This window comes from Lepidochelys olivacea (genome assembly GCF_965140295.1).
Source record: "Lepidochelys olivacea isolate rLepOli2 genome assembly, chromosome: 12".
NCBI classification, from domain to species: Eukaryota; Metazoa; Chordata; order Testudines; family Cheloniidae; genus Lepidochelys; species Lepidochelys olivacea.
The window spans coordinates 38,954,879-38,981,072 of NC_140422.1; the positions used below are offsets into that span (position 1 = coordinate 38,954,879).

The 26,194-nt window shown below is 42.2% G+C and overlaps 1 protein-coding gene across 1 annotated transcript in view; it reads right to left on the bottom strand.

Moving 5' to 3' along the window:
• GALNS (galactosamine (N-acetyl)-6-sulfatase) overlaps positions 1–26,194 on the bottom strand; it is a 64,252-nt gene that overhangs the window by 35,969 nt on the left and 2,089 nt on the right. Inside the window, exons 2-9 of the mRNA XM_084644931.1 lie at positions 21,321–21,444; positions 19,933–20,007; positions 18,034–18,136; positions 10,516–10,659; positions 8,686–8,752; positions 8,441–8,568; positions 7,459–7,598; positions 4,617–4,720 (exon numbers count right to left, since the gene is read on the bottom strand). Coding sequence (XP_084501057.1) covers positions 4,617–4,720; positions 7,459–7,598; positions 8,441–8,568; positions 8,686–8,752; positions 10,516–10,659; positions 18,034–18,136; positions 19,933–20,007; positions 21,321–21,444 — 885 coding nt within the window. The remainder of the gene's footprint in view (positions 1–4,616; positions 4,721–7,458; positions 7,599–8,440; positions 8,569–8,685; positions 8,753–10,515; positions 10,660–18,033; positions 18,137–19,932; positions 20,008–21,320; positions 21,445–26,194) is intronic.

The window sequence follows — 26,194 nt, forward strand, 5'->3', positions numbered from 1 at the left end:
AACAGCCCAGAGAAAATAAATAACATATAAAAGAAGAGAGAGATCAGATATTCCTCCTATCAGTGAGGAACAGCTGGCATTACGCACGTAAGAAGGGCTCTCCCCCCCCGTTTTTTAAAAAAAATAAACTCTCGGTGAACACATAACGTCTTTAAGAAAATGAAATCCTTTTGCTGTGGGCCACGTTGCGGGAAGAAATAGTCACCACTGCTGTTATCAGCACTTTCAAGCTTTAACTGTGAATCAAAGGCGACAATTAATAAAGTCGCCCCCGCCAGGAAAGGAAAGGAGAAAAGCTAAATATTTGAAACTGGGTGAACAAATGTCAGGGTGTTTTTAAATAAAATCCTTTTACAGTTATCACAGCGAGCAGACCTGATATCCCTGTCTAATTCAATTTCAATTTGCGCCCCATGGGAGATAGTGAAGAAAAGGTTGCAATGCTGTCTTTGGGTTGATATGTTCTTTTCTCCTTCAGGGAGCAGGAACTGGGGAGAGAAGGGGAGGAGGCATGCAGAAAGAGAGAAGGAGAAGGATTCAAATACCAGCAGAATATGAATTTCTTTCAGCTGGATCCTTCCAGAAGGCAGATGTGATGCAGGGAATGTTTAAAATGTTGATTTGTTATGAATTCACCTGGAAAATGGAGCGGGGGAGGAAGCTACAGAAAGGGGATTTGTGTATGAATAAACATGCCAAAATGTGGAGCCAAAAGGAACTGAATTTTGATGCCAACACCAGCAGCAGCCTCCTGTGGCATGACCCCCACCCCGCCCCAAACTGGTTACCTATAGCACTACTGATGTTCTTATTAGAACCGTCCACTTTATAATTTCTACTCAATATTCCTTTTATTTGAAATAAAGAAATACACCCACTAAAAAAAAACAAACTACAAGTCAGTAAGATTGTCAGCATAAGAACATAATGGCCACACTGGGTCAGACCAATGGCTCATCTAGCCCAGTATCCTGTCTTCTGACAGTAGCCAATGCCAGGTGCCCCAGAGGGAATGAACAGAACAGGCAATCACTGATCCATCCAATATTGTCCACTCCCAGCTTCTGTCAATCAGAGGCTAGGGACACTCAGAAAATGAGTTTGCATCCCTGACCATGTTGGCTAATAGCTATCGATGGATGTATCCTCCATTAACTTACCAAATTCTTTTTTGAACTCTGTTATAGTTCTGGCCTTCACAATATCCCATGGCAAAGAGTTCCACAGGTTGACTGTGCGCTGCGTGAAGAAATACTTCCCTATGTTTCTCTTAAACCTGCTGCCCATTAATTTCATTGGGTGGTCCCCTCTTATATTATGTAAAGGAGTAAATAATACTTCCCTATTAACTTTCTCCACAGCAGTCATGATTTTATAGACCTCTGTCACATCCCCCCTTAGTCGTCTCTTTTCCAAGCTGAAAAGTCCAAGTCTTTTAATCTCTCCTCATACAGAAGCTGTTCCATACCCCTCATCATTTTTGTTGCCCTTCTCGGTACTTTTTCAAATTCTAATATAGTATTTTTGATATGGGGTGACCAAAACTGCATGCAGTACTGAAGGTGTGGGCGTACCATGGATTTATATAGTGGCATTATGATGTTTTCTGTCTTATTATCTATCCCTTTCTTAACGGATCCTAATATTGTTCACTTTTTTGACTACTGCTACACTTTTAGCGCATGTTTTCAGAGAACTATCAGCAATGACTCCAAGATCTTTTCTTGAGTGGTAACAGCTAATTTATATACCATCATTTTGTATGTATAGTCAGGATTATGTTTTCCAATGTGCATTAGTCTGCATTTATCAAATTGACTACCAACAAGGAGACATGACCCTTCCAGAGAAGGACTAACTCCAGTAGTTTGGCGGGACTGAGCAACTGAATGGCACAGGCAACAGGATAGGGAAACTTTCAACAGCAGGTTAAGGCTTTGAACGTGGCCTCAGCCAACAGTAACCAAAAGTTGTCACCATCTGATAGATGTTTGGTCATTTCTATGAAACAGTTTGTGGTTCACTCCAATTCCTGGTGGACTTGTGTCCATATAAAAACCACCAGCACTAATCCTGGAAGGCAAAGCTCCGGACTGATTTACCAGAGAATTCGATGATTACATGGGCACTAACTCTGAATTAACCTCTGACTCCTCCCTCCTGGTCAGGTTGGGAAGGTAAAAGCTTCCACTGACATTGTCCAGCAGTCGTTGCTCTGTAGGTGCAGAGAAGACCTCAGCTTCTTTCTCTATCACCTTTGAGGCTTACGAGTAACGTGACATTTCTTGCAGCCACTCAGAATAAGTGGAACATGGGCTAATTAGTTTGGATTTACAATAAACCATATAAAGTCTGTAACTTCAACATACGATAGGTAAAATAGGCACAAAACTGTAGAAGGGAGCTCTCCACCTACTATGTCTAGAAAAGGCAATTGTTGAGAAATAGCATGATAAAAACTATACATGCGACTGTAATACTAGAAGGCAACGGCAGAGTTGCACTACCCAAAAACCTGAAGCAATGCTGTACTTCTCACCTGAGGACAGTTCTGCTGTGGGCATCAGACTGCAGGAGCCTTGATTGCAAGAATACAAGCATAGAAGACCTATCAATATCTGTTATTATGTATTTATGTATTTATTTAAAGATATCACTCATGCTAGCACATCCACAACACAGAATGAAGCAGCACATTATGGACCATGGGTTTGAAAAGCAGTCTGAGCCCAGTGGGAATTGTGGGATCATAACCTCTCTCAGGATCAGACCGCTATACATGTAACCATTTGGTGGCCAGTTTCCTGAAATGGGGCCAAATCAAGCAAGGAATTAAGTGTATGCCTAAAGTTAAGCATTTACTCAAGTGTTATTAAAATCAAGTAAGGCAGATCCATCAATGGAGCTCGACGATTTACACCAGCTGAGAATCTGTCTTATAAGACAACTTAAGCATGCGCTTAAAGTTAATCATATACATAAGAGCTTTTCTAAATAGAGGTAGCTTCCCAAACCGGGGCCTTTGTGTGTGCACCCATGGTAGTATGGCACCTCATTCGGTGCCAATGTGTTAACCATACATAAATGGTTGATCATACAAATTTAGGTTAAACTTTCAGCTGTTTCTAAAACAACAAGCAATTCACCACAAACTACCACACTGAGCTCCAATCTGTGGCAAACACTTCTTACCATCACATAAAATAGCTAGCTATACTGCATGTACAAGATTACTGTTGTTAAGTTATTGCAAAAAAAAAATTTCCTTGCCTTTGTTCCTAATTATATCTTAGAGTTATTTTTTCATATCTAATGTACCTGTCCCCATTTATGATGGTTGTTTACTTTTGGCACTTTACTCAGTTTGTACATACAAAACAAAATAGTCAGTTTCAATTTCGTGTTCTCATGCACTAGTCCAAGGTTACTTATGCTTGGCTTGCAAGGACTTCATGGGAATGTTTAAATTCAAACAAACTGTTTTCATTTCAAATTTTAAAGAATCATAAAAACATTCCTATTAGGTTTTGTAAAACCTTTAAAAATGACAAACTCAAATCACTCTTGTGCTCCAAATTTTAAGCCAAATTGACAGTGGCCTCTAAATATGCTCTATAAATGATCTTTATCCGATGTAACGGATTTACAACATTGAAAAGGAATGTAAATTAGAAAAATAAATATTATAAATATTTTGCGATCTTGGGCACAGTGTCGAGTTGAGGAAGTATCACTTCTTTCTGAATAAAAGACATCTACAAAGGGGAGGGAATGCATATTATTTAACAGGAATCCTGCTGCATGGAGAGTTGATTAGATCTTTCTTTAATGAGTACTGGGACAATTTCCTGCACATGCTGGTATTACCACCTGAGGATTATTTTAGAATGAGTATCATTTTAATCTTTGTGCAGGCAGGAAATAGAAACATTCTGGTACACAGACCTACCTCCCTGATATCAGGGGGTAGCCATGTTAGTCTGTATCCACAAAAACACAAGGAGTCTGGTGGCACTTTAAAGACTAACAGATTTATTTGGGCATAAGCTTTCATGGGTAAACCACCACTTCTTCAGATGCATCTAAAGAAGTGGTGTTCTACCTCCCGGAGTGAAACTGCTATCTAGCCACAGAAAACAGAAGTGTCAGGTTTAAAATCACTTGATGCTGCAGGAGACACAGAATATGTCCAGAAAGCATGTTCCTCCACTGCAGCAGGACACACATTAACCGGAATGTCCTTGCATTCCATTTGATCGCATCGATACGCCACTAAACATTCAGAGGTCTGATCCAACAAAAGTGAAGGGGTTAAACAGACCAGGAAAACAAAAAGGTACCTGCTAGCTAAAGTCAAAGCCTTTGGTGTTCATAAAAAATCCAGTCATGTACATTCATGGTATAAGATTGCAATAATGTAATTAACTGATCTTATGATATACATCAACCAATTCTTTACTTAATTAGATCCCAGGTTTTGACACAGTGATTCCATTGAGAATGTGCTAAGAGCCCTGAACCAAAGACCATTGAAGCCAATGGGACTCCTTCCATTGACTTCAGCTGTCATTGGATTGGGCCTAAAATTGTTAAGTGTCCTTACGTGTCTTACTTACGTGTCCTGCAGGTATCTGGCCTGGCCACCAAGCAATAGCTGGCTCCCTCATCCCACCTTCAAAAGTGGTTTGTTTACCACACAGAAAGCGACCATTGCTACCTCCTACAGGAAAGAAAATTGATAAACATGATCATGTTTTTCCTGTGGATGCTTGTGAAGGTCTTTTCAGCAGGGGAGAAACTGACAGATTAGTAGACTAGATAGGGAATGCTATCAAATGCACAAAGGAAACAAACCAAAAAGATTTTTTTGCTAACTTCTTTCATTTATAGGAATCTTAAATGTTTCTTGTGAGTGAAAGAGGTAAAAATTGATCACACATTTAATATGAGTCAACAATGGGATAGAGGTGCAAAAAAGGCCAGTATCATTCTGGCGTGTATTAACAGGAGTGTCGGATCTAAGATATGGGCAGTAACTGTCTTGTTCTACTTGGCACTGGTGAGGCCTCACTTGGAGTACTGTCTCTAGTTCTGGATGACACACTTTTAGAAAGACCTGGACAAACGAGAGAGTCCAAATGAGAGCTACAAAAATGATAAAAGATTTAGAAAACCTGACCTGTGAGGAAAGGTTAAAAAAACTGGGTATGTTTAGTCTTGGGAAAAGACTGAGCGGAGACCTGATAAGTCTTCAGATACGTTATGGGCTCTTACAAAGAGGACAATGATCAACTGTTCTCCATGTCCACTGGAGGCAGGACAAGAATGAACTTTATCTGCAGCAAGGGAGATTTAGGTTAGATATTAGGAAAAACTTTCTAACTGTAAGAATAGTTAAGCACTGGAACAGGTGACCAAGGCAGACTGTGGAAACCGCATCACTGGAGGGTTTTAAGAACAGGTTAGACAACCACCTGTCAGGGATGGTCTCCAACCTTCTTACATCCAAGATCACTTTTTGAATTTAAAGGCAAACCAGGATCCACCCCATCCCTTCCCCAAGGCCCCGCCCCTTCCCCGAAGCCCTGCCCTGCTCCCTTCATTCCCCGCCCTCCTCCATCACTCACTCTCCCCCACCCTCACTCACTTTCACCGGGCTGGGGCAGGGGGTTGGGGCCGAGGGCTTTGCAGTGCTGGAGGGGGCTCTGGGCTGAGCCTGGGGCCAGGGGTTGGGGTGCAGGAGGCAGTGAGGGGGTGCAAGCTCTGGGAGGGAGTTTGGATGCAGGAGGGGGCTCCAGGCTGGGGCAGAGTGTTGGGGTGCAAGAGGGGTGCAGGGTCTGGGAGGGACTCCGGGTTCAGGAGGGGACTCCAGGCTGGGGCAGAGTGTTGGGTGCAGGGTGCTGGCTCTCGGCAGGGGGTTAGGGATGGGTCAAGGGTGCAAGAGGGGGTATGGGGTGCTGTCTCCTGGAGGGGGTTCAGGGTGTGAGCTCCAGTTGGGCGGCACTTACCTTGGGCAGCTCCTGGTTGGTGGTGCAGCGGGGCTAAGGCAGGATCCTTACCTGCCCCAGGCCCATGCCACTCCCGGAAGGGGCAAACACGCCCCTGTGGCCCCTGGTGGGGGGCATGTGGCTCCGCGCACTGCCCAACTCTGCAGGCACTGTCCCGGCAGCTCCCATTGACTACAGTTCCAATGGGAGCTGTAGGGGTGGTGCTTGCAGTCAGAAGCAGCGCACGGAGATGCCTGCCCTCTCTCCTCCCCCCGGAGCTGCAGGGGCGTGCTATTGCTTCTGAGAGTGGCCTGGAGCTGGGGCTGGCAAGAAGCCTGCCTTAGCAGCAGCCCCGCTGCACCACTGGAGATCGCAATCGACTGGGAGAGTCTCCAGGATTGACCAGTCGATTGAAATCGATTGGTTGGTGACCATTGATCTAGGGAAACTTGGTGCTGCCTCTGCACAGGTGGGTGGGCTAAATGAGCTCTCGAGGTCCCTTCCGGTCCTACATTTCTATGATTTGATGAACATTTTCAGACTGACGAGTGATTTTCTAGTGCCCTTTTAAGAGAGGAGTTTCACTAGAGATAGACATGATGACGACAAAAGCGAGATTACATTTTATTTCCCCAGGAAAGCTCTGCTCAGAGACAGCAGCTGGTTGGCAGGGAAGGTCCCCACATTTTATGCAGCCTTACAACTGCACTGACCAAGGAACAGCCCGGAGAGTCACGTGTTTTGCCCAAGGCCACACAGATTCAGTGGCCCAGCTAAGGTTAGAACTTAGGAGCCTCCCATCTCGTGGCCTGATCATCACTAGACTACCTGACCTCCAAATGAGAAAAAAAAAAAAGGGGGGGGGGGAATAAAATCAGTTTGCTCAAGGATACTAGCTTGAAAACAAGAGAAAAACTGAGAAGTGCAGCAAAGCTGTCCATGGCAGGGAACGTTTACTCTCCTTGATATCGTTTCATAGAGCTAAACACACTGGGACTCCTGGATCTTTTATAATGATCCAGAAAACTCGGATATGCATTTGATAATGGCCCTCTAACTTGTCTTTCTAATTAACTAGTACAGGAGACTTAGCACTTCCCTGTATATGTCACTTTCCGCACACACACTACCAATAACAGATTAAGAGAGAAGGTGGGAGCAAAAATACAGTTGGTAGGCAGCTAATGTACTGCTTTTAAGAGTAAAAAAAAAAAAAAAAAATACCCATCAGCACCGGGGCACAGTACAGAAGGCACATGTGCTTGTCTAAATAGGAGTGTGCCCAGGTGAGCAACTAACACAAGCACGGACTGGAGGCAGAATTCTAATGCTGAACACTCCTGAACTTCAAAGCTTCTCTTATATACAAGGGACCAAACCAAAACCTCAGATATCTTTGTCTTCAAACTCTGAGACTGTTTGGATCTGGACTTCCGAGCTTGAGGTCCAGCTCTGTTCATTAGACACTTACCTTGTTTAGGTGCTGAAATAAGAGCAGCTCCATTATCAGATGTGAAAAACACAAAAGTGTTCTCACTGATGCTCAGGTTTTGAAGGGACTTTAGGATTTTCCCAATGCTGTCATCAATTTCTCGCACTGCATCACCATATCTGAGACAGTAGAGATTACAAATATGCAAGCCAGTAAAGGAGGAGAAACAGTTTAAACCAGGTAGTCTTACAGAACATAAAGCACTCCATTACAGCTCACAAGAATACTGAATTAATTGTGCTGAAGAGGGAAATAATTCACCTACACATCAGGTACCATAATAGAAGTTTACCAGTGTCACTTCGTAACTTATGTCTTTTTAATCTGCAGAAACCAGCCTCTCTTGGATATTCAGACTCTCCAATTTGCTCAGATCTGAGCATTTTTGGACAAAGACCAGATATTTGAGATATTTGAGATAAATGAAGCCAGGTATAACGAGAGGCCACTTTTGCCATGAGCTGAGGCTAATAATTTTGTTTATAGACGCTAGTTTGAAATTGTGATCTTAAAAGCAAGGTCCATTATATCCACAGAGCTATCCTTCCCCCACTGTAAATTGCATTTTCCATGATGTGGAGCCTGTTTGCTGTTCTGATTTATAGGCTTTTAAACCAGGCTCTAATCAAACTATGTCAAGAGACTAACAAAAGCACCCATTCCACGGAACAGCATTTCATCACTCACACAGTGGGCCAGGGAGCTTAGATTTCGCCTACATTTGGGTCACATGATCTTTACTTTGGCTTACAACAAATATATTAAAGATCAAACTAGACACGGTCTTTTTGGGAAAAAAAAATACTAAAGGAAATTCCATGCTACCTAGTATGTGTATTTACACATGCATGCACGCACACACACTTTTAACAAGTGATCTATGTTACTTCAGTCCAATAAATATTGCTGTGGTTTTCCACTATCACATTAGGCAGCATAAATCAAATAAAAGGAGACTTACAACCCTCTCTGGCTAGTGCCCAAGAAATGTTTGGACGCATAAACAGGAGCATGAGTGGCATCAATAGCCCAATAGAGAAAGAACGGCTGTTGACTGGATTGCTGCCTGCTAATAAAGTCAAGAGCTTCCTGTAAATGACAACAGAAATTAATGTTAACAGGATCATCCTCTGCCACCTAAAACTCTCAACCAAAAGTAACAAAAAAGCGCTGTGGGTTATAAAGTTGAAAGAAAATGTATAATACCTGTAAGTAGATCTGAGTTAAGTTTGCTTCCCCTGTCTTCAGATCAATTTTGAAATCTTCATAATATCTTAAAATAAAGCAGAACCAGGGAAAAAAATTAATACCCATGTAACACAGAACAAAAGGGCTGTTCTTCCCTATTACTTGTATGGGCAGGTCATTGTTGTTACTCAACAAAAGGGCAGAGACTCACAAGGTATGTAACCAGCCATTTCTCTTCAGAAACTGAAAAGAAGTTCATTATGTTTTTTTTAAGGTTAGGAGAGAATAGTGAAATTGCAAGGTCAGAGGCAATGGTGGGATGTCACGATGAAAACATAGAAAGGATTACCACAAACAGGGAGGGGAGATATAAAAACGCCTTCAGTAAGGGAATGGAATCATGTTCCAAAAGAGGCATAGTTGGATGAGCACCTGTGGGAGATGGGTTAGAGCGGCAATGGCCTATTTGTGGTCCATGAGCACATTTTAGCAACATGCACTTTGTTCTTGGCTCTCTAGCCTGCCACAACCCCTGGCAGCCAACATTCACCCTTGAAGTTAGCTGCATCGCTTGTGAGAAATGCCTGGTGCAATACCTGGTTTGAATATATGAACACTCTGGCATGTAAGGGAATTTTGGGCACTCCCTTTCCCTTCCTTAAGTGCACTGGCCTTTGAAGCCTTTCACACTTGAGCACCAGAGCATTCCATCATTAAAAAGCAAGATGTCAGATAAAAGCCCAGCACTAAAGCAGCTGGGCTTTAAGTTCGTCTTTTGAGGTTGGGATGAGGATGCCAGGATCCCAGCAGGGAACAGCTGAGGAGTTCAGACTAAAATTTAGCACAGATCTAGTGCTTATAATCTTCAAGGTGCTTTAAAAACCATGAACAACCCCATAAAAGTAGGGCACTATTAACGTTCCCATTTTACAGATGGGAAAACTGAGACACAATATGAGAGACAGGCTTAGAACTCAGGAATTTGTTTCTTATCCCTGTGCTTTAACCACTGGATCGTGGATCTCTCTCAATAAGAAGGTAAATCTGGGAGTGAGAAAGGAAGCTGGAAGATCTAGCAGGTGTTGCCCAGACACAAACGCTCTGAGTCCCTCTGGCTGCCAAGATCCTTCTTCATTCAACACCGTACTCCTCCAAGTGTCCCATCTTGACTTGCCCTCTCAGCTGCAAAAATCTCCTACTCCAAGTGACAAATGCTCTAACCCTAACCCAGCATTCAGGAGGCAGGGGAAGGAGTGGGAAGGCTGCCCACCGCATCTCCGCTTCTCCCCCCAGCCTTCTGAAAGCCGCAAGACAGCTGGTTGCCGCGAGCAGGAGGTGGGGGGAGCAGGGGGAAGGCGCTGATCTGCAGGGTCCACCGGCGAGCGGGAAGTGCTGGGGGGAGGGTGCATAGGGGGGCTGCCAGCTGTGGACAAAGCAGGTGGCCAAACGACATTATAGGGGAGCATTGAACAACTTTAAACAAGCATGTTCTGTAATGGAGCAGGGACATAAGATTGAAACAACGTTAAGAGAGAGGACGTTAAGTGGGGAGTTACTGGATTTGAACCAGTTCATCCCTGATGACTGACATTTCCTTCGCTCATGTCCAATAACTCTTGTCATGGTGTGAGGTTTCTGGAGATTGCTGCCCATCCAACCAAGCCATGGTGTTACTGCTGTGTCTGATCCAGCCTCTCCTAACTGAAGATAGCTTACTGATTGAATGCTCATCTTTCAGTAGACCACAGGACAGCTGAGTAAGACCACAGGGAAAGCAAAGAAAACAAGCCGTTGACAACTTCCAAAATATTTTTTTTAAATGAGCCCTGGAACAAACAGCTGAATTACCTGCCAATCATTTCCCTGTCCCTGTAAACAGGGATGTTTGGGGTGGCTTTGTTATCGTAAGGTCCAAAATGGCAATTAGGAGATCCAAACCATTCATCAAATCCATGCTTCAAGGGGTGGAATTGGGGTCTGTGACCCAGATGCCTAGGAACAAAAGCCAGAAAGAGTTCAGGAGTCCATTGCAAAGGAGTAAATAGTAATCTTATCAGAACTGTGTAGAAAGAAATATCTTTCAATGATGCTAAAGGAAAACTTCAGGTGATTAGTTACAGTACTCTAGGTAGCCAAATAAATAATGACTAGACAAAAACGTGCATTCAAGGAGATTACAGAAATCCCTGCCACTGTTCCAGTAGCTTCATTAAGTCAATGTCCAACTTCTCTTCTCTCTAAACATGTTGATTATTTGTGATGATGGTGCCTTAGGTAGAGCTGCCCAGAACAGAGCAAAAATACATATAATAATTAATTTAGGGCTTAAGTCTCATTTACACCAAAGCTCTTCTACATCAGTAAATTGTGTAAAGGGGCCACAAAGTGTGTGTAATTTACAATTACATTTACTTTAAGGCCCTTTATGCTGCCAGAGTGGTGTAATGGGGCTTTAGTGTAAATGGCAATGAGACCCTTAGAATGTACATATGAAAGCCAGCCCCCCCCCCACCACACACAAGCAAGCTTCTGTTAACAGCATTGTCCTGGATATGCAATTTAAACTTTCTTTCTTTAGCTTCAGGCTACTGCTCCTTTCCTTCCACATCTTCTGGGACTGTGAATAACTCACTTCCTTCATTTGTGAAAGTATTTATAGATGGTCATTCTCTCACTGTCTCAACTGGAGAAATTTCTAGCTGAACATGCATGTGTCACTTCAGTCTTTCCTCATACGTCTTTGTCTTTAACTCATGGATCGGTTCTGTTGCCCTCTTTTGTATCGTCTCTAAAATTTGGGGACCGGAAGTGCACTCATTGGATTAAATTAGTCCCTGGCGTAAACCTAATGAGATCAATGGTATTACACCAGACACTAATTTAGCCTCACGATTCCTGATCCAGTCACACGCTGGCTGTGTAAATTAGAACCACAAATATCCCTCGTTTTACATGTGGAATCCCCACATACATACGCACACACACCACAACAAAAATACCCCTCGCTATCTTCACAGTGACTAGGGGAACGGAAAATCTGATATGCAGAGAGATTTTAAAAAGTGGGATAGTTTACAAAGGAGGCAAATAAGAAGGAATATGAGGAAAGCATACAAAATAAAATAAATAAATGAGTTAGAGAAGGTAGATTAGATGCTCCTGTTCTCCCTCTCTCATAACACAAGAATGAGGGAAGTCAATGAAACTCAAAGTCAGTAAATTCAAAACTGAGCAAGGGGAATACTTTTACCACCCAACACATAATAAGAATGGCCATACTGGGTCAGACCAAAGGTCCATTTAGCCCAATACCCTGTCTTCCAACAGTGGTCAATGCCAGGTGTCCCAGAGGGAATGAACAGAACAGGTCATCATCAAGTGATTCATCCCGTCGCTCATTCCCAGCTTTCCTGCTCATTTTAGCTAAGGTCCATCAATGGATATATCCTCCATGAATTTATCTTGTTCTTTTTTGAACCCTGTTATGATTTTTGCCTTAACAACATCCGCTGGCAAGGAGTTCCACAGGTTGACTCTGCGTTGTGTGAAGAAATATTTCCTTTTGTTTGTTTTAAACAAATGCCTATTAATTTCATTGGGTGACCCCTCGTTCTTGTGTTATGAGAAGGAGTAAATAACATTTCCTTATTTACTTTCTCAACACCAGTCATGATTTTATAGACCTCGATCATATTCCCCCATTATTTGTCTCTTTTCCAAGCTGAAAAGTCCAAGTCTTATTAATTTCTCCTCATATGGAAGCTGTTCCAGCTGTCCCTAATCATTTTTGTTGCCCTTTTCTGAACCTTTTTCATTTCAAACCTATCTTTTTTTTGAGATGGGGTGACCACATCTGTATGCAGTATTCAAGATGTGGGTGTACCATGGATTTATATAGAGGCAATATGATATTTTCTGTCTTATTATCAATCCCTTTATTAATGATTTCCAACATTCTGTTAGCTTTTTTGATGGCTGCTGCACATTAATTGGATGTTTTCAGAGAAATAGCCACAATGACTCCAAAATCTCTTTCTTGAGTGGTAACAGCTAAATTAGACCCCATCATTTTATATGTATAATTAGGATTATGTTTTCCAATGTGCATTACTTTGCATTTAACAACACTGAGCATAATATGACTGTAGAACTCACTGCCCTGGGATGTCACCGAGGCCAAGAACTTGGCAAGATTCAGAGGGACTGAAGATTTACAAGGATAACATAAAATTCAAAGAGACAAGGGGAGTGAGATAATATCTTTTATAGGACCAACTTCTGTTGGTGAGAGAGAGAAGCTCTGAGAAAAGTGCTCAGAGTGTAACTACAGCGTAGAACAGATAAGGAGTTAACACATGTTGCAAGAGATCATTCAAGGTGAAGTGGGTGGTAAACACCTCCACAACTGAAGGACAAAATGAGGGTTTGTGCGTTCCAGATTTTTATAGTGAGCCATAAATCCAGTATCTTTATCTATCAAGCATTCTTACAACTACAATACCCACCTGCTGAAGTGAAGAAACAGATTGACAGAGCCAGAAGAGTACCCAGAAGTCACCTACTACAGGACAGGCCCAACAAAGAAAATAACAGAATGCCACTAGCCATCACCTTCAGTCCCCAACTAAAACCTCTCCAACGCATCATCAAGGATCTACAACCTATTCTGAAGGACGACCCATCACTCTCACAGATCTTAGGAGACAGGCCAGTCGTTGCTTACAGACAGCCCCCCAACCTGAAGCAAATATTCACCAGCAACCACACATCACACAACAGAACCACTAACCCAGGAACCTATCCTTGCAACAAAGCCCGTTGCCAACTGTGTCCACAGATCTATTCAAGGGACACCATCATAGGGCCTAATCACATCAGCCACACTATCAGAGGCTCGTTCACCTGCACATCTACCAATGTGATCTATGCCATCATGTGCCAGCAATGCCCCTCTGTCATGTACATTGGTCAAACTGGACAGTCTCTACGTAAAAGAATAAACGGACACAAATCAGATGTCAAAAATTATAACATTCAAAAACCAGTCGAAGAACACTTCAATCTCTTTGGTCACTCGATTACAGACCTAAAAGTGGCAATATTTCAACAAAAAAACTTCAAAAACAGACTCCAAGGAGAGACTGCTGAATTGGAATTAATTTGAAAACTGGATACAATTAACTTAGGCTTGAATAGAGACTGGGAGTGGATGGGTCATTACACAAAGTAAAACTATTTCCCCATGTTTATCCCCTCCCCCAACCCCTCACTGTTCCTCAGACGTTCTTGTCAACTGCTGGAAATGGCCCACCTTGATTATCACTAGAAAAGGCTTTTTTCCCCCCTGCTCTCCTGCTGGTAATAGCTCACCTTAAGTGATCACTCTTGTTACAGTGTGTATGGTAACACCCATTGTTTCATGTTCTCTATGTATATAAATCTCCCCACTGTATTTTCCACTGCATGCATCCGATGAAGTGAGCTGTAGCTCACGAAAGCTTATGCTCAAATAAATTTGTTAGTCTCTAAGGTGCCAAAAGTACTCCTTTTCTTTTTATTAAGTCCATGATTTTTGGGGTCTATCAGAGTTATGAATTTAAGCTCCCAGGCTCGTCTTTTGAAGGTGTTGTGCAGGTTTTCTTTGTGTTTGCCCAGCCTCTTCATGGGTCAGTTTGAGGAAGAATTTCTGGACAAATGCACCACAAAACCAATCATATATCTGAGATACAATGATGATATTTTCATCCTCTGGACAGAGGACTTAAACTCCCTCAAAGATTACCACTACAACTTCAACAACCAGCACCCATCCATCAAACTTTCCCTAAAACATTCCCACACCAGCACCAGCTTCCTGGACACCATGATCAACTTCAACAATGGAGCCCTACAGACAACTACATATATAAGAAATCCCCAGATCACCACACCTACCTTCACCAATCCAGTAACCAACCCAAACACACCAAGACATCTGTTACCCCTAGTCAGGAATTCAGATACCACAGAGTATGCCCCATCGAGAAAGTCCAGGATACATACCTCAGCACACTTAAAACTACCTTTACCGCACAAGGACACTCCGCAGGAGAAGTAGATCACATCATGGAATGGGCCACCCAAATACTCCAAAAGAACCTTCTTCAATACAGCAAACACTCCCCCTCCGCCCCCACAACTGTACACTCCTAGTTGTCATTTACCACCCCACACTGGAACCCATACAGGGTATCATCAAACAACTACAACCCATACTTGATGTGGACCACATGTTGAAAGAAATCTTTCCTGAACTCCCTCTTCTGGCCTTCAAACAATGCCCCCAACCCTGCCAAGCTCATCATCAGAGGCAAGCTCCCTACAGACCAGGACACACCGCTAGACCCTTCCAGAACAACAGATGCAAAACCTGCAGACATATGTCCACCTGTTGTGATGATCAACACCCCCACAACACACCTTTCAAGATCTATGGTTCCTACACATGCCGATCACAACATATGGTTTCCTCATCCAGTGCACTAAATGTCCCAATAGCAACTGTGTGGTTGAAACCAGACTGTCACTATGCTGTCGAATGAACTCACACAGAAAAATGATAAAAGACAAAAACACCCTATCATCTATGGGCAAACACTATTTACAGAACAATCACTCCATGTCTGACCTCTCAGTCCTCTGCACAAACACCTTCAAAAGATGAGCCTGGAAGCTTTTAAATTCATAACTCTGCTAGACAGCAAAAATCATGGGCTTCATAAAGACACTGGATTTATGTCTCATTTACAACAATCTGGAACCCATAAACCCTCTTTTCTCCTTCAATTGTTAACTTCACTTTGAGTGGCCTCTTGCGACATGTGTTAACTCCTTATCTTTTTCACCTTTTATTTAACTGAGACACTCTGAGCATCTTTCCCAGAATTGAAGAGTTCTGCGTAAATTCAAAAGCTTGTGTCTCTCACCAACAGAAGTTGGCCCAATAAAAGGCCCTATTGAAATTCTGGGAGGCAGAGGGGAGCAAGCCCGTCCGCATCTAAAGGCGCCTCCCAACCTTTGGGGAGGAGTCACTGGACCTGGGACTCAACTGAATATGGGGGACAACGAAGAAACAACAGGGCAGGCAGTAGAGGTCACAGATTCAAAACTAGGGATCCAGAAGGGGACACCAAGCAGAGAACCCCAGACAGCACCCACCTGCTACTCAAAGCTGTCCAAGGAGCCAGTGGACGCCACCCAGAGGAACTCTGCCTGGATGAGTGAGCCAAGGGAGGAACAGAAATAGGCCCCACAGTCGCAAAGCACCTCCCCATCCAGCATCCTCCTCCTGGTGCTGAAGATGGCTATTTTGACCAGTGCCAGAAGGAGATTGACGAGGAGGTCTCACTACCTTGTGGGGCCACGGACTGGGTGGGCATATATGAATAGATGTGGGGAAAAGTGCAGCCAGAACCTCAACAGGTTCTGGAGGAGTTGGATTAGAGGCTGCAACCTGGCACATTCTAGATAGGCATGCACCTCAAGCAGCAAAAGGGACGGGCGTCGGGGATGGGGGTGAACTGTGCTAGGTACACACTCATGTTCACGGCTCTATGAAGGAGCCACCAACTGATATCCCCGGCAGGCCATGGGTCCAGGGTGGTGTACAGGCTAGCCCACTGGGGTTCCTCACCCTCCACAGGTGGTAGAAGGTCCCACCACTCACCCATCTGTCTCTCTAATATCCTGGGACCAACATGGCTATAACAAAGCTGCAAATAATATTCAGAGTTGTAATAGCAAATACTTAAAAGAGAAGGTTAAGAGAGACATAAAACCTCATGCTTAAGGCTTAAACCAGTTGCTAACCAATAGGGGTTATGATGAAACTTTAATGGGGTCAGATTATCTCACATCTGCCAGCACCCTTCTCTGAAGCAGCTGATGTACTGCAATTCTTAGGTTCACAACGGCACTGCATTGTGAGTTCATGTTTACTTTGCTTTTTATTATCACTAGAAGGTTTTCCAGACTCGCTGCTTTCCAGATAACTGTCTGGAACCAATATGTATTTGTGCTGCTTATTTCCTTTCCCTAGCTGTATGAATTTACATTTATTAGCACTGAATGCATCTCAATGCACTCAGCCCACTGATCCGATTTTTCCTGGCCACTTTGTTGTTTGGATTTGGGCTAATAAATAATTCACCGTCTTAGATTCATTTACTTCCCTTCCAATTTCTGTGCTGCTGGAAAATTTGATCACAGTTGAATCTATACCTTTCTTTATATTGTTAATATTGTTAAATAATATGGATTCCATAACTGACTACCTTAATACTGGTCCCCACTTGAAGGTTGAATTATTAACAATCACTCTGTTTGTTAAACATGTTATATCAAGTTGGTATCTATGCAGTTTTGAAGTTTATTATTTATGCATTTATTTATTACACAGTACTACTATGAATTGTGAATTACCAGCATGGAGACCTAGAAACCCAATGGGACTCAATCACATCACAGAAGTTCTTTATTGAAATTCATATGTTCTATGCCCGCTGGCTTCTCTTCAACTTTTACAATAGTAATCCCATCAAAGAAGCCTATTGTATTTGTTTGGCAGCTCTCCAGCTTTTCCCTCCTATCCTGCACAGGAACCACAGTTGCATTTAGTTGCCAGGTATCTCTCCTGACTGCCATGATTTATTGAAGATTAGGTTCACAAGTTCTTATGTTTCCTTTGCTAAGATATGGGCCTGCACCCATAAGAGTCAATGGAGTTTTGTCAGTGACTTCAATGAGAACAGGATCAAGCCCTTAGTTCTTTTAAAATTCTTGGGATGTAGTTCACTCAGATCTTTGGTCAATACTCTTTCGCTGTCTATTTATTTACCCTTTTCTCTGCTAGATTAGGCCATCACTCTTCTCTGTAGCTCTGTCTAATATCAAGCATGTTTCCTTCATGTGACTGTATCTTCATTTCTATCCTAACATTCCGCTGCTTAAAAAAAGAAAAAGCCGACAGTTTACAAGTCAGACTTATCTGCAGAGGATCAATGATATACAGCAGGGGCCAAAGACAAAAAATTGTAGAGGGCAAGGGACATGCTCCAACAGATCATCGCTGTGATTTCTGATGAAAATGAACACAATGTGGTGCTGAATGAAAGCACAAAGGGTTGAGGGCCTTTTTTTGCTATATCTATCTATAAATCAGTAGCACTCTATTCAGAAATTAATCACAGCAGGTGGGAAGATCCTGCCCAGATTTGAAAAGACAGCTGTTTGAGCTTGAAAAGTTTTTTTCAGACTCTGGTTCTCCCAATCTCTCCGCATTACTAAATCACACACACATACAAACAAGGAATCTCAAGACAAGTTTACCATTTGCCAATGATCTTACTGACATATCCCGCCTTCTTCAGCAATTCTGGAAGCAGCAGCTCAGAATCTGGGATTCCCCCTACTATCTCTTGTGGTGTATAGGCTGTATAAAACAAGAACATGTTTTTTAACTCATCACTAAGGCTAGCGAGCAGGTCATGAAAACTTATGGACACATCCCTATAAGCTTATTTGGACCAAAAATTGGGCTAGTTCAAGGGTCCAACAATACTATAGTATAGGATTCAAATTCTCCAGCCCACCAGGTCTGGAAACAAGCTGACTCAGCAAACTCACTGACCCAGGTAAGAGAGCCCTTCACACATGCAGCCTTTGATGGCTGGAGGGACAGTGTAGATGCAGGTAGGGGTGGCCGTAAGGAGAGCAAATTGGGGCCGTTTGGTTTATACTTTTGACAAACTGCTTGAAGTTATCTACAATTAGTGCATTTTTATAAGTCAAAGGATTAATTAAATAAAGGACAAATGGACTTGCTCAAAATGCACTGGCTGATCCAAAATAGCATGCCTCCAATATTTTGTAGTTGAGAACACAGGGCACAACCGTCAGTGAGTTAGGAGATACCCAAGTTCTCCTACTGATGGACAGTGTGAACCAATAGGTAGCTGTGTGTGCCCAGAATGCATGGTCTCATAAAGCACCTCTAATTTTAGAACTAGACACCAACTAGATCAACCCAAAGACATTCTGAGCAGGTACATTCCTTCATGAGTTCTGGAGGAGAGCTCTCCTGGCAGGCAGCATCGTGTTATGTAACTGTCCTTGTTTAACTGGCTGGGAAAGGTTTACTTCTGTAAGACTGTATGATACGGTGTTCGCCCCACACAAGACTTGAACCTGTTAAAAATGGCCAATTAACCTTACAGGACAGGCTGCATCAGGAAGCAAGGCAGGGACTACTAAGGCCTAACAGCTGATGAAGCCCTGCTGGAGGAGGAGTTGGGATAGGCTTCTAAAGAGAGGAAGTTGGTGGGAGGAGAAGGGCTGCAGGGAGGAGCTCTGCAGTCACTCCCTAGTGAGGAAGGCAATTGATCAGAGATGAGGAGGTGGCCTGAGAGGGGGTAAGACCTGGGATCCTGCCTTAGAATACAGACTCTGGCAAGAACCCAAGGGGAGGGTGACATAGCCACAGGGAGAAGAGGGGGGCCAGAAGATAGGGAAGAAAGGCAGGAAAAAGCCCATGGAATTGGCAACAAGGTTAGAGCTGGAGCAGACTGTGGTTGCTGGGCATAGTGTCCCTGGACTGGAACCCCGAGTAGTGGGCAGGCCTGGATTCCCCTACTGGCCACTGGAAAAGTGGCACTGACTGGCTAGCGGATCAAAAGAGGGAGCAACCCGAGTCCAGAGAGAGAGAGACTGTGGGATGAGCAACTGAAGGAGGGGGCATTACACTGGTCAAGAGCTAATCCCCAGATGAACTACAAGGAGGTGTCCCAGTAGTGATTAGTAAACCCCATGACAGACTGGATTTTAAACAGCTTGTTCTTAACCTAGGACGTTAACACCATATCCCATGTCACTTTTCTTCTTTCACTCAATGTTTATTAGCCCACCCAAGGAAACAACATCTCAGCCAGCAGAAGCAAACAGATTAACATTTTAACTTAGGTCTTTTTGCTTAATGCGAACATTTGGCGATGTCCGTCCTTTCCAGCATCATGTGTAAGAAGCAATAGACTTCACACCTGTTCTTATTAAGTGCAGTGGAGCTACATGCCAATCCCTTGTTGTCACTCTGAAAATGTACCTCCTGGAAAACCCATGAAGGGAGAACACAGAGCCAAATGCCAATATTCAGCCATGCCTGCTGCTAAGCGAAAAGGCAAAGAATAAAGGAAGAAAAAGCATTTCCAGGAGAAGCAGCACGGATGTTCGCACCATTTCTGGCATGTGCATTCGTGGTGTAGAACCCATTCCTGATGGGGAGACGTCCCGTCAACAGCGCTGCCCGTGCTGCAGATAAAACAATCAAAACAAAGAAAGCATGAATAGGGTGTCCTATTTTCTTTATACAAATTATCTGCTTTAGAGGTCATGTTTTGGCTGATGACCGCATAACGACTGGAGATTGTAGGGAATTTCTGCTATATATTACTGTTTAGCTGATAAGAGTAATCATCAACCCAAAGGATCCTAAAGTGATGTACGTACTTGGCCAGATTCTGATAACAGCCACACTAGCATAAATCCAAAGTGACACCACTGATGTTAATGGAGTTACTCCAGTTCCACTGAGATTGGAATCTGGCCCTTGTGTGCAGAAAGCAGTTTACCCACTACTGAAACGTGACCACCTCCAGATAGGAAATGCAGCTGCCATTCTGTCCAAGTAACTTTAAACAGTATTTCTGGGGTGAGTATATGGGAGACATCTTAATCTAGCTAAGATAAATCAGTTATTTGCTAAATTTACATTCATTATCTTGCCTTGGCAAAGCCATTTTATCTACTTCTACAATGAACAAAGGCAAGGTATCCATCTGTAGCATGATAAAGATCAAGGCTCTGATTCAGGAAAGTAGTTAAGCAGATGTTTAACTTTAAGCATCTGCTTAAATCCTACTGAAGTAAATGGGACTTAAGCAGGTGTTTTAGTGCTTTCCTGAATGGGTTTGGACTTAAACATATGGTTAAACATTTTCCTGAATGGAGGCCCCAGAAAGTCCTCTTTTCTCCTTTATATTTTAGCTGTCAGCTGGCAATCAGACTTGAAGAACCAGACACAGTGACAAAGATGTAAAATCTACATGGGACTCAAATGGGTTTGTCCCTTTTCCCCCTCTCTAAATCTCTTAGTGGCTAACAATGACGGCAATGGGCAGGAACGTATAGTTGCTCCATGCATGAAAGTCCCAAAGTCAATGGAAGTTCTGCCTACAGAAAAGAATCAAGCCCATTGTGTGCTTCCTTCCTGTTGGATTTGTCCAACAAAGATTTAGATACTGTTTTGTCTGATTGCCCCGAAGAGGGAAGAGATGAAATAATTCAGCAGCAGAGGCCTGAAGGCTAAAACAGAATAAAAAAAAATCCTTTAAATGAAATGTTTTGATGACTAAAATACTGTTTTGTATTAACAGAAGATTGTAGTTTTTCCTCAAGAAAAAAATTAAAAGGAAGCAAAATGCAAGATGAAAGCTCCAAATCCTAACACTGCCTTAAGGGTAATCACTGGTTTGGTTGCTAGTTTATGTAAGATGCTGGCAAACATCCCAATCTTCTCAGAAGGTGGCAATTTTACATGGTAGTATAAACTGAAGTTTACTTACACGGAGAGCACAGAGGGTTAGCAGTGTAGAAATTTGGGAAGAGCATCCCTTCTGAAGCCATCTGGTCCAAGTTAGGGGTTTCTTTAGAGGGCTCTCCAAACACTCCCAGATCACCCCAACCCATCTGCAGAAAGACCATACCAAAAAGACACAGAAGTAATTTTAGCTTTCTGTAAACTACTGTACTACCTTCTGGACCAGAGTAGAATTTTTATTTTTATAAGCTCTTCTATAGTGCTCATCACTATAATATCACATACACTATGTGAATTTATCCTCACAACCCTTCTGTGAAGTATTACTGCCACCATTTATAGATCAGAACTGACGGACAGAGAGAAATTAAGTGACTTGCCCAAGGTGACAAAAGAAATCTATTGCAAAACTGGGAACAGAACCCAGATCTCTTCAGTCTCAGTCCAGCATCTTAATTATAAAATTATACACTGCAGGCCTACATTTCCAAATACTGGATATATGTAATCAGAAATGCACAGTGAAGATCTAAGTAAAAAAGTAGGGTTACATAATAACTGAGGGCATTGAGGAGTATCCTTTAAAAGCGAAGCTCAGGAGAGAAGTGTGCCATTATCACATCATTTCTCTATGCCAGTTTGCCAGATGATGGTCTTACCATAGTGTAGCCACACATCTTTGCCCTAAGCCAATGTGACCATACAGCTCCTGCTCAGGAGCCTCTTTTGGGCAAAAAAACGGAGCTCTAGAAAATTACCAACCCATTTGGCTAATTTCAATCCTGAAAAACAATACTGAAGCAAAAAGGGAGCAATTTAATGAGCAATTAGGCACTATGCCTGCATAAAGATTATACTCTGCCTTAAATATTCAAAAGCTTTCTTTACTACAGTCACGTATCAGGTGGGCAAAAGAAATGCAGAGAACGTAATACATCTAGATCTTGGGAAAGCTTTCAATGAAGCCCCATTTGAGAGTCTAACAGAGACATCAGAACAAAGAATACTGCAGAAAAGACACAAAGCTGTCTGATGGATCGTGAGCAGAGAGCAATGAAATGGTACAACATAAATCCAAGACATGGAATTAAGAAGAGTTCCAAAGGGGTCAGTGTTGAGCTCTGTATTGTTCGATATCTTTACCAGCAATAAGGAAGGAGAAAAGAAAAGTATAGTGATCAAATTCATTGACACAATGGAGGAGGCACAGATACTTCCAAAAGATCAGAGAAACAGGCAAAAGCCCAAAGGAAGGTTTATTTTTATTACTGTAGCAGCCAGAAGCTCCAGTCAGGGCCTGCGCCACATTATGCTTGGTGCTATACAAAGATATATGGAGAGATTATCCCTGTCCCAAAAATTAAAGTTCACTTGGGAGAAAATAATCCTAAATACGAAATGGGAAATGTAGGCGGGCAGCTACATCAAGTCATCACAAGGTGGCCAGGTAGGTGACAGCTGTAAGTTGGCACACCACCTCTGTCCCATACGCACCCTTCACTAGCTTTCTGAGAAGCTCAAAACTACATGCAACACATTCCTGCCAAGAAAGGATCCAAAGAAATAAATGCAGATCTTCAAAGAGAAGCAACTTGAGGGGACACTGCCAACTTAAAAATCCTATCTTGTAAACAAATACATTTATTTAACTATGTTACTAACACCATCATAGACGGTTAAAGGCAAAGAATTTTAAAACTAATTCATCTGAGATTTTTGCTCTTTATTTAATTTGTTTTTCTTTGCATTTTTCTCAGTATGGACACTGAAAATTAATGAAGTCAGCTTCCTTCTTATCGTTTGTTTCATTCTGAAGCTCTTAGTGGTGCAACGTTTGGATTTAACTAGGGCTGTTGATTAATCGCAGTTAACTCACCCGATTAACTTTTTTGAGTTAATCATGATTAATCAGTTTTGAAATTTATTAAATACTGTATTTTGGGTGTTTTTCTACATTTTCATACATATTGTATTCTGTGTTGTAATTGAAATCAAAGTGTATATTCTTTTTTATTACAAATATTTACACTGTAAAATGGATAAAAAAATAGTATTTTTCAATTTACCTCACACAAGTACTGTAGTGCAATCTCTTTGTTGTGAAAGTGCAACTTACAAACGTAGATATTTTTTTTTGTTACATAACTGCACTCAAAAACAAAATGTAAAACTTCAAGAAGTAGAACTGAGTGGACTTCTAGGCTCTGTTCAGCCCTCTTCTTACTTACAATATCACCAGAAAGTGAGAACAGGAATTTGCATGGCACTTTTGTAGCCGGCATTGCAAGGCATTTATATGCCAGATATGCCAAACGTTCATATGCCCCTTCCTGCTTCGACCACCATTCCAGAGGATGTGCTTCCATGCTGATGACGCTTGTTAAAAAAATAATGCATTAATTAAATTTGTGACTGAACTCCTTGGGGGAAATTGTATGTCCCCTGCTCTGTTTTACCTGCATTCTGCCATATATTTCATGTTATAGCAGTCTTGGATGATGACCCAGCACATGTTGTTCATTTTAAGAACACTTTCACTGCAAGTTTGACAAAATGCAAAGAAGATACCAATGTGAACTTTCTAAAGATAGCTACAGCACTCAACTCAAGGTTTAAGAATTTAAAATGCCTTACAAAATCTGAGAGAGACGAGGCACGGAGCATGCTTTCAGAAGTCGTAAAAGAGCAACACTCTGATGCGGAACCTACAAAACCTGAACCTCCAAAAAAGAAAATCCATCTTCTGCTGGTGGCATCTGACTCAGATAATGAACATGAACATGCATGGGTCCACACTGCTTTGGATTGTTATCGAGCAGAACCCATCATCAACATGGACACATGTACCCTGGAATAGTGGTTGAAGCATGAAGGGACATATGAATCTTTAGCGCATCTTGCACGTAAACATCTTGCAACACTGGCTGCAACAGTGCCATGAGAACACCTGTTCTCACTTTCAGATGATATTGTAAACAACAAGCAGGCAGCATTATCTCCTACAAATGTAAACAAACTTGTTTGTCTGAGTGATTGTCTGAACAAGAAGTAGGACTGAGTGGACTTGCAGGCTCCAAAATTTTACATTGTTTTATTTTTGAATGCATTTTTAAAAAATACATAATTCTACATTTTTAAATTCAACTTTCATGATAAAGAGATTGCACTACAGTCCTTGTATTAGGTGCTTTGAAAAATACTATTTCTTTTGTTTTTTTTCATTGCAAATACTTGTAATAAAAATAAATATAAAATGAGCACCGTACACTTTGTATTCTGTTGTAACTGAAATAAATATATTTGAAAATGTAGAAAACATCCAAAAATATTTAAATAAATAGTATTCTATTATTGTTCAACAGTGTGATTAATCGCGCAATAAATTTTTTAAATCACTCGATTAATCACGATTAATTTTTTTAATCACTTGACAGCCCTAATTTTAACCAGTTTCTGAAAATGTGCTGAACATGGTTTGTCCTTGTCCACACTTGAGCTGTACTCTGTTCTGCACTGGTTCAACCACACCCACTGCTGACACAAATGGATATTTTTGTAGCATAGACATGGCTTTGGTAACAATGACTTCAAAAGGGGAAGCCAACTATTTTAGGAGATTAAGGGTGGAACAAGAAGTAGTAATACCCTGAAAAATTCAAGTTAAAAATTCAGAAACATTTTCCAACAGTGTGATCAGTTAGTCAATGGAATAATTTTCCAAAGGCAGTAGCTGAATCACAATAACTAGGGCTGTCTATGACTAGACTACTAGAAAAAACACATAGGTGCTTAGCTCCTGATCCCACAAAGACTTACATGCATGCTTAACTCTATGCATCTGAGTAGTCCCATTTGTCTTCAGTAAGACTACCAATGGGTGTGAAGTTAAAGGCATGCATATGTTTTTTTGCAAGATAGGCGCCTTAGTGAGTATGTTTACCCTGCAATTAGAAACCTCCGGCTGGCCCATGCCAGCTGACTCAAACTTGTGGGGCTTGAGCCAAGGGGCTGTTTAACTGTGATGTAGATGTTTGGGCTCAGGCTGAAGCCTGGGTTCTAGGATCGTGCGAGATGGGAGGGTCCCAGAGTGCAAGCACTTGAACCTCTACATCACAGTTAAACAGCCCTGTGACCCAAACCCTGCGTGCCGGAGACAGCTGGCACGTACCGACCCCACAGGTGTCGAACTGCAGTGTAGACGTACCCAGCACAGACTGGGGCAATAACGCGCTAATCCAAACGCAGCTGTTAAAGTATTCAGGGTCCAGGTACGCCTCTCCACCTCTTTACAACTTTTACATAAAATCTGGACAGGGCTTGAAGGGGCACATCAGAGCATTCCAATTTTCAGAATACAAATGAAGATTTTTAATCTGATAAAGAAACAATGACTGGTATCAGATAATTTTATTCAAATAGTTAACCCAAATTCCAAGAACACTCCCAAAACGCTGCCACTCAACAAATATAATTGTAAACGATTTTTAATATTTATCATGCGTAAGTTGTTCTAAGAGTGAATAATGACCCGATTATAAATGTTATTCCACGTGGGCAGACCCCTGTGCTCGCACGGAGCCCTGTTGACTTCATTGGTGTTGGTTCAGCGGTGCAGCCACATGGAGTAGTTTGCAAGACTGAGGCCTTGCAAACCCAATCCTTAAGCGCCCTTCCCCCCCCAATTCTGGCCTTCGTACATATTACTATGTCCCACTGATTATCCTCATTCCACCAAGTTTCTGTGACGCCTATTATATCAATATCCTAATTTAATACAAGGCACTCTAGTTCACTCCTCTTATTATTTAGACTTCTAGCATTGGTATATAAGCATTTTAAAAACTTGTCACTTTTTAGCTGTCACCCATTACATGATGACAGGTTTCAGAGGGCTACGTA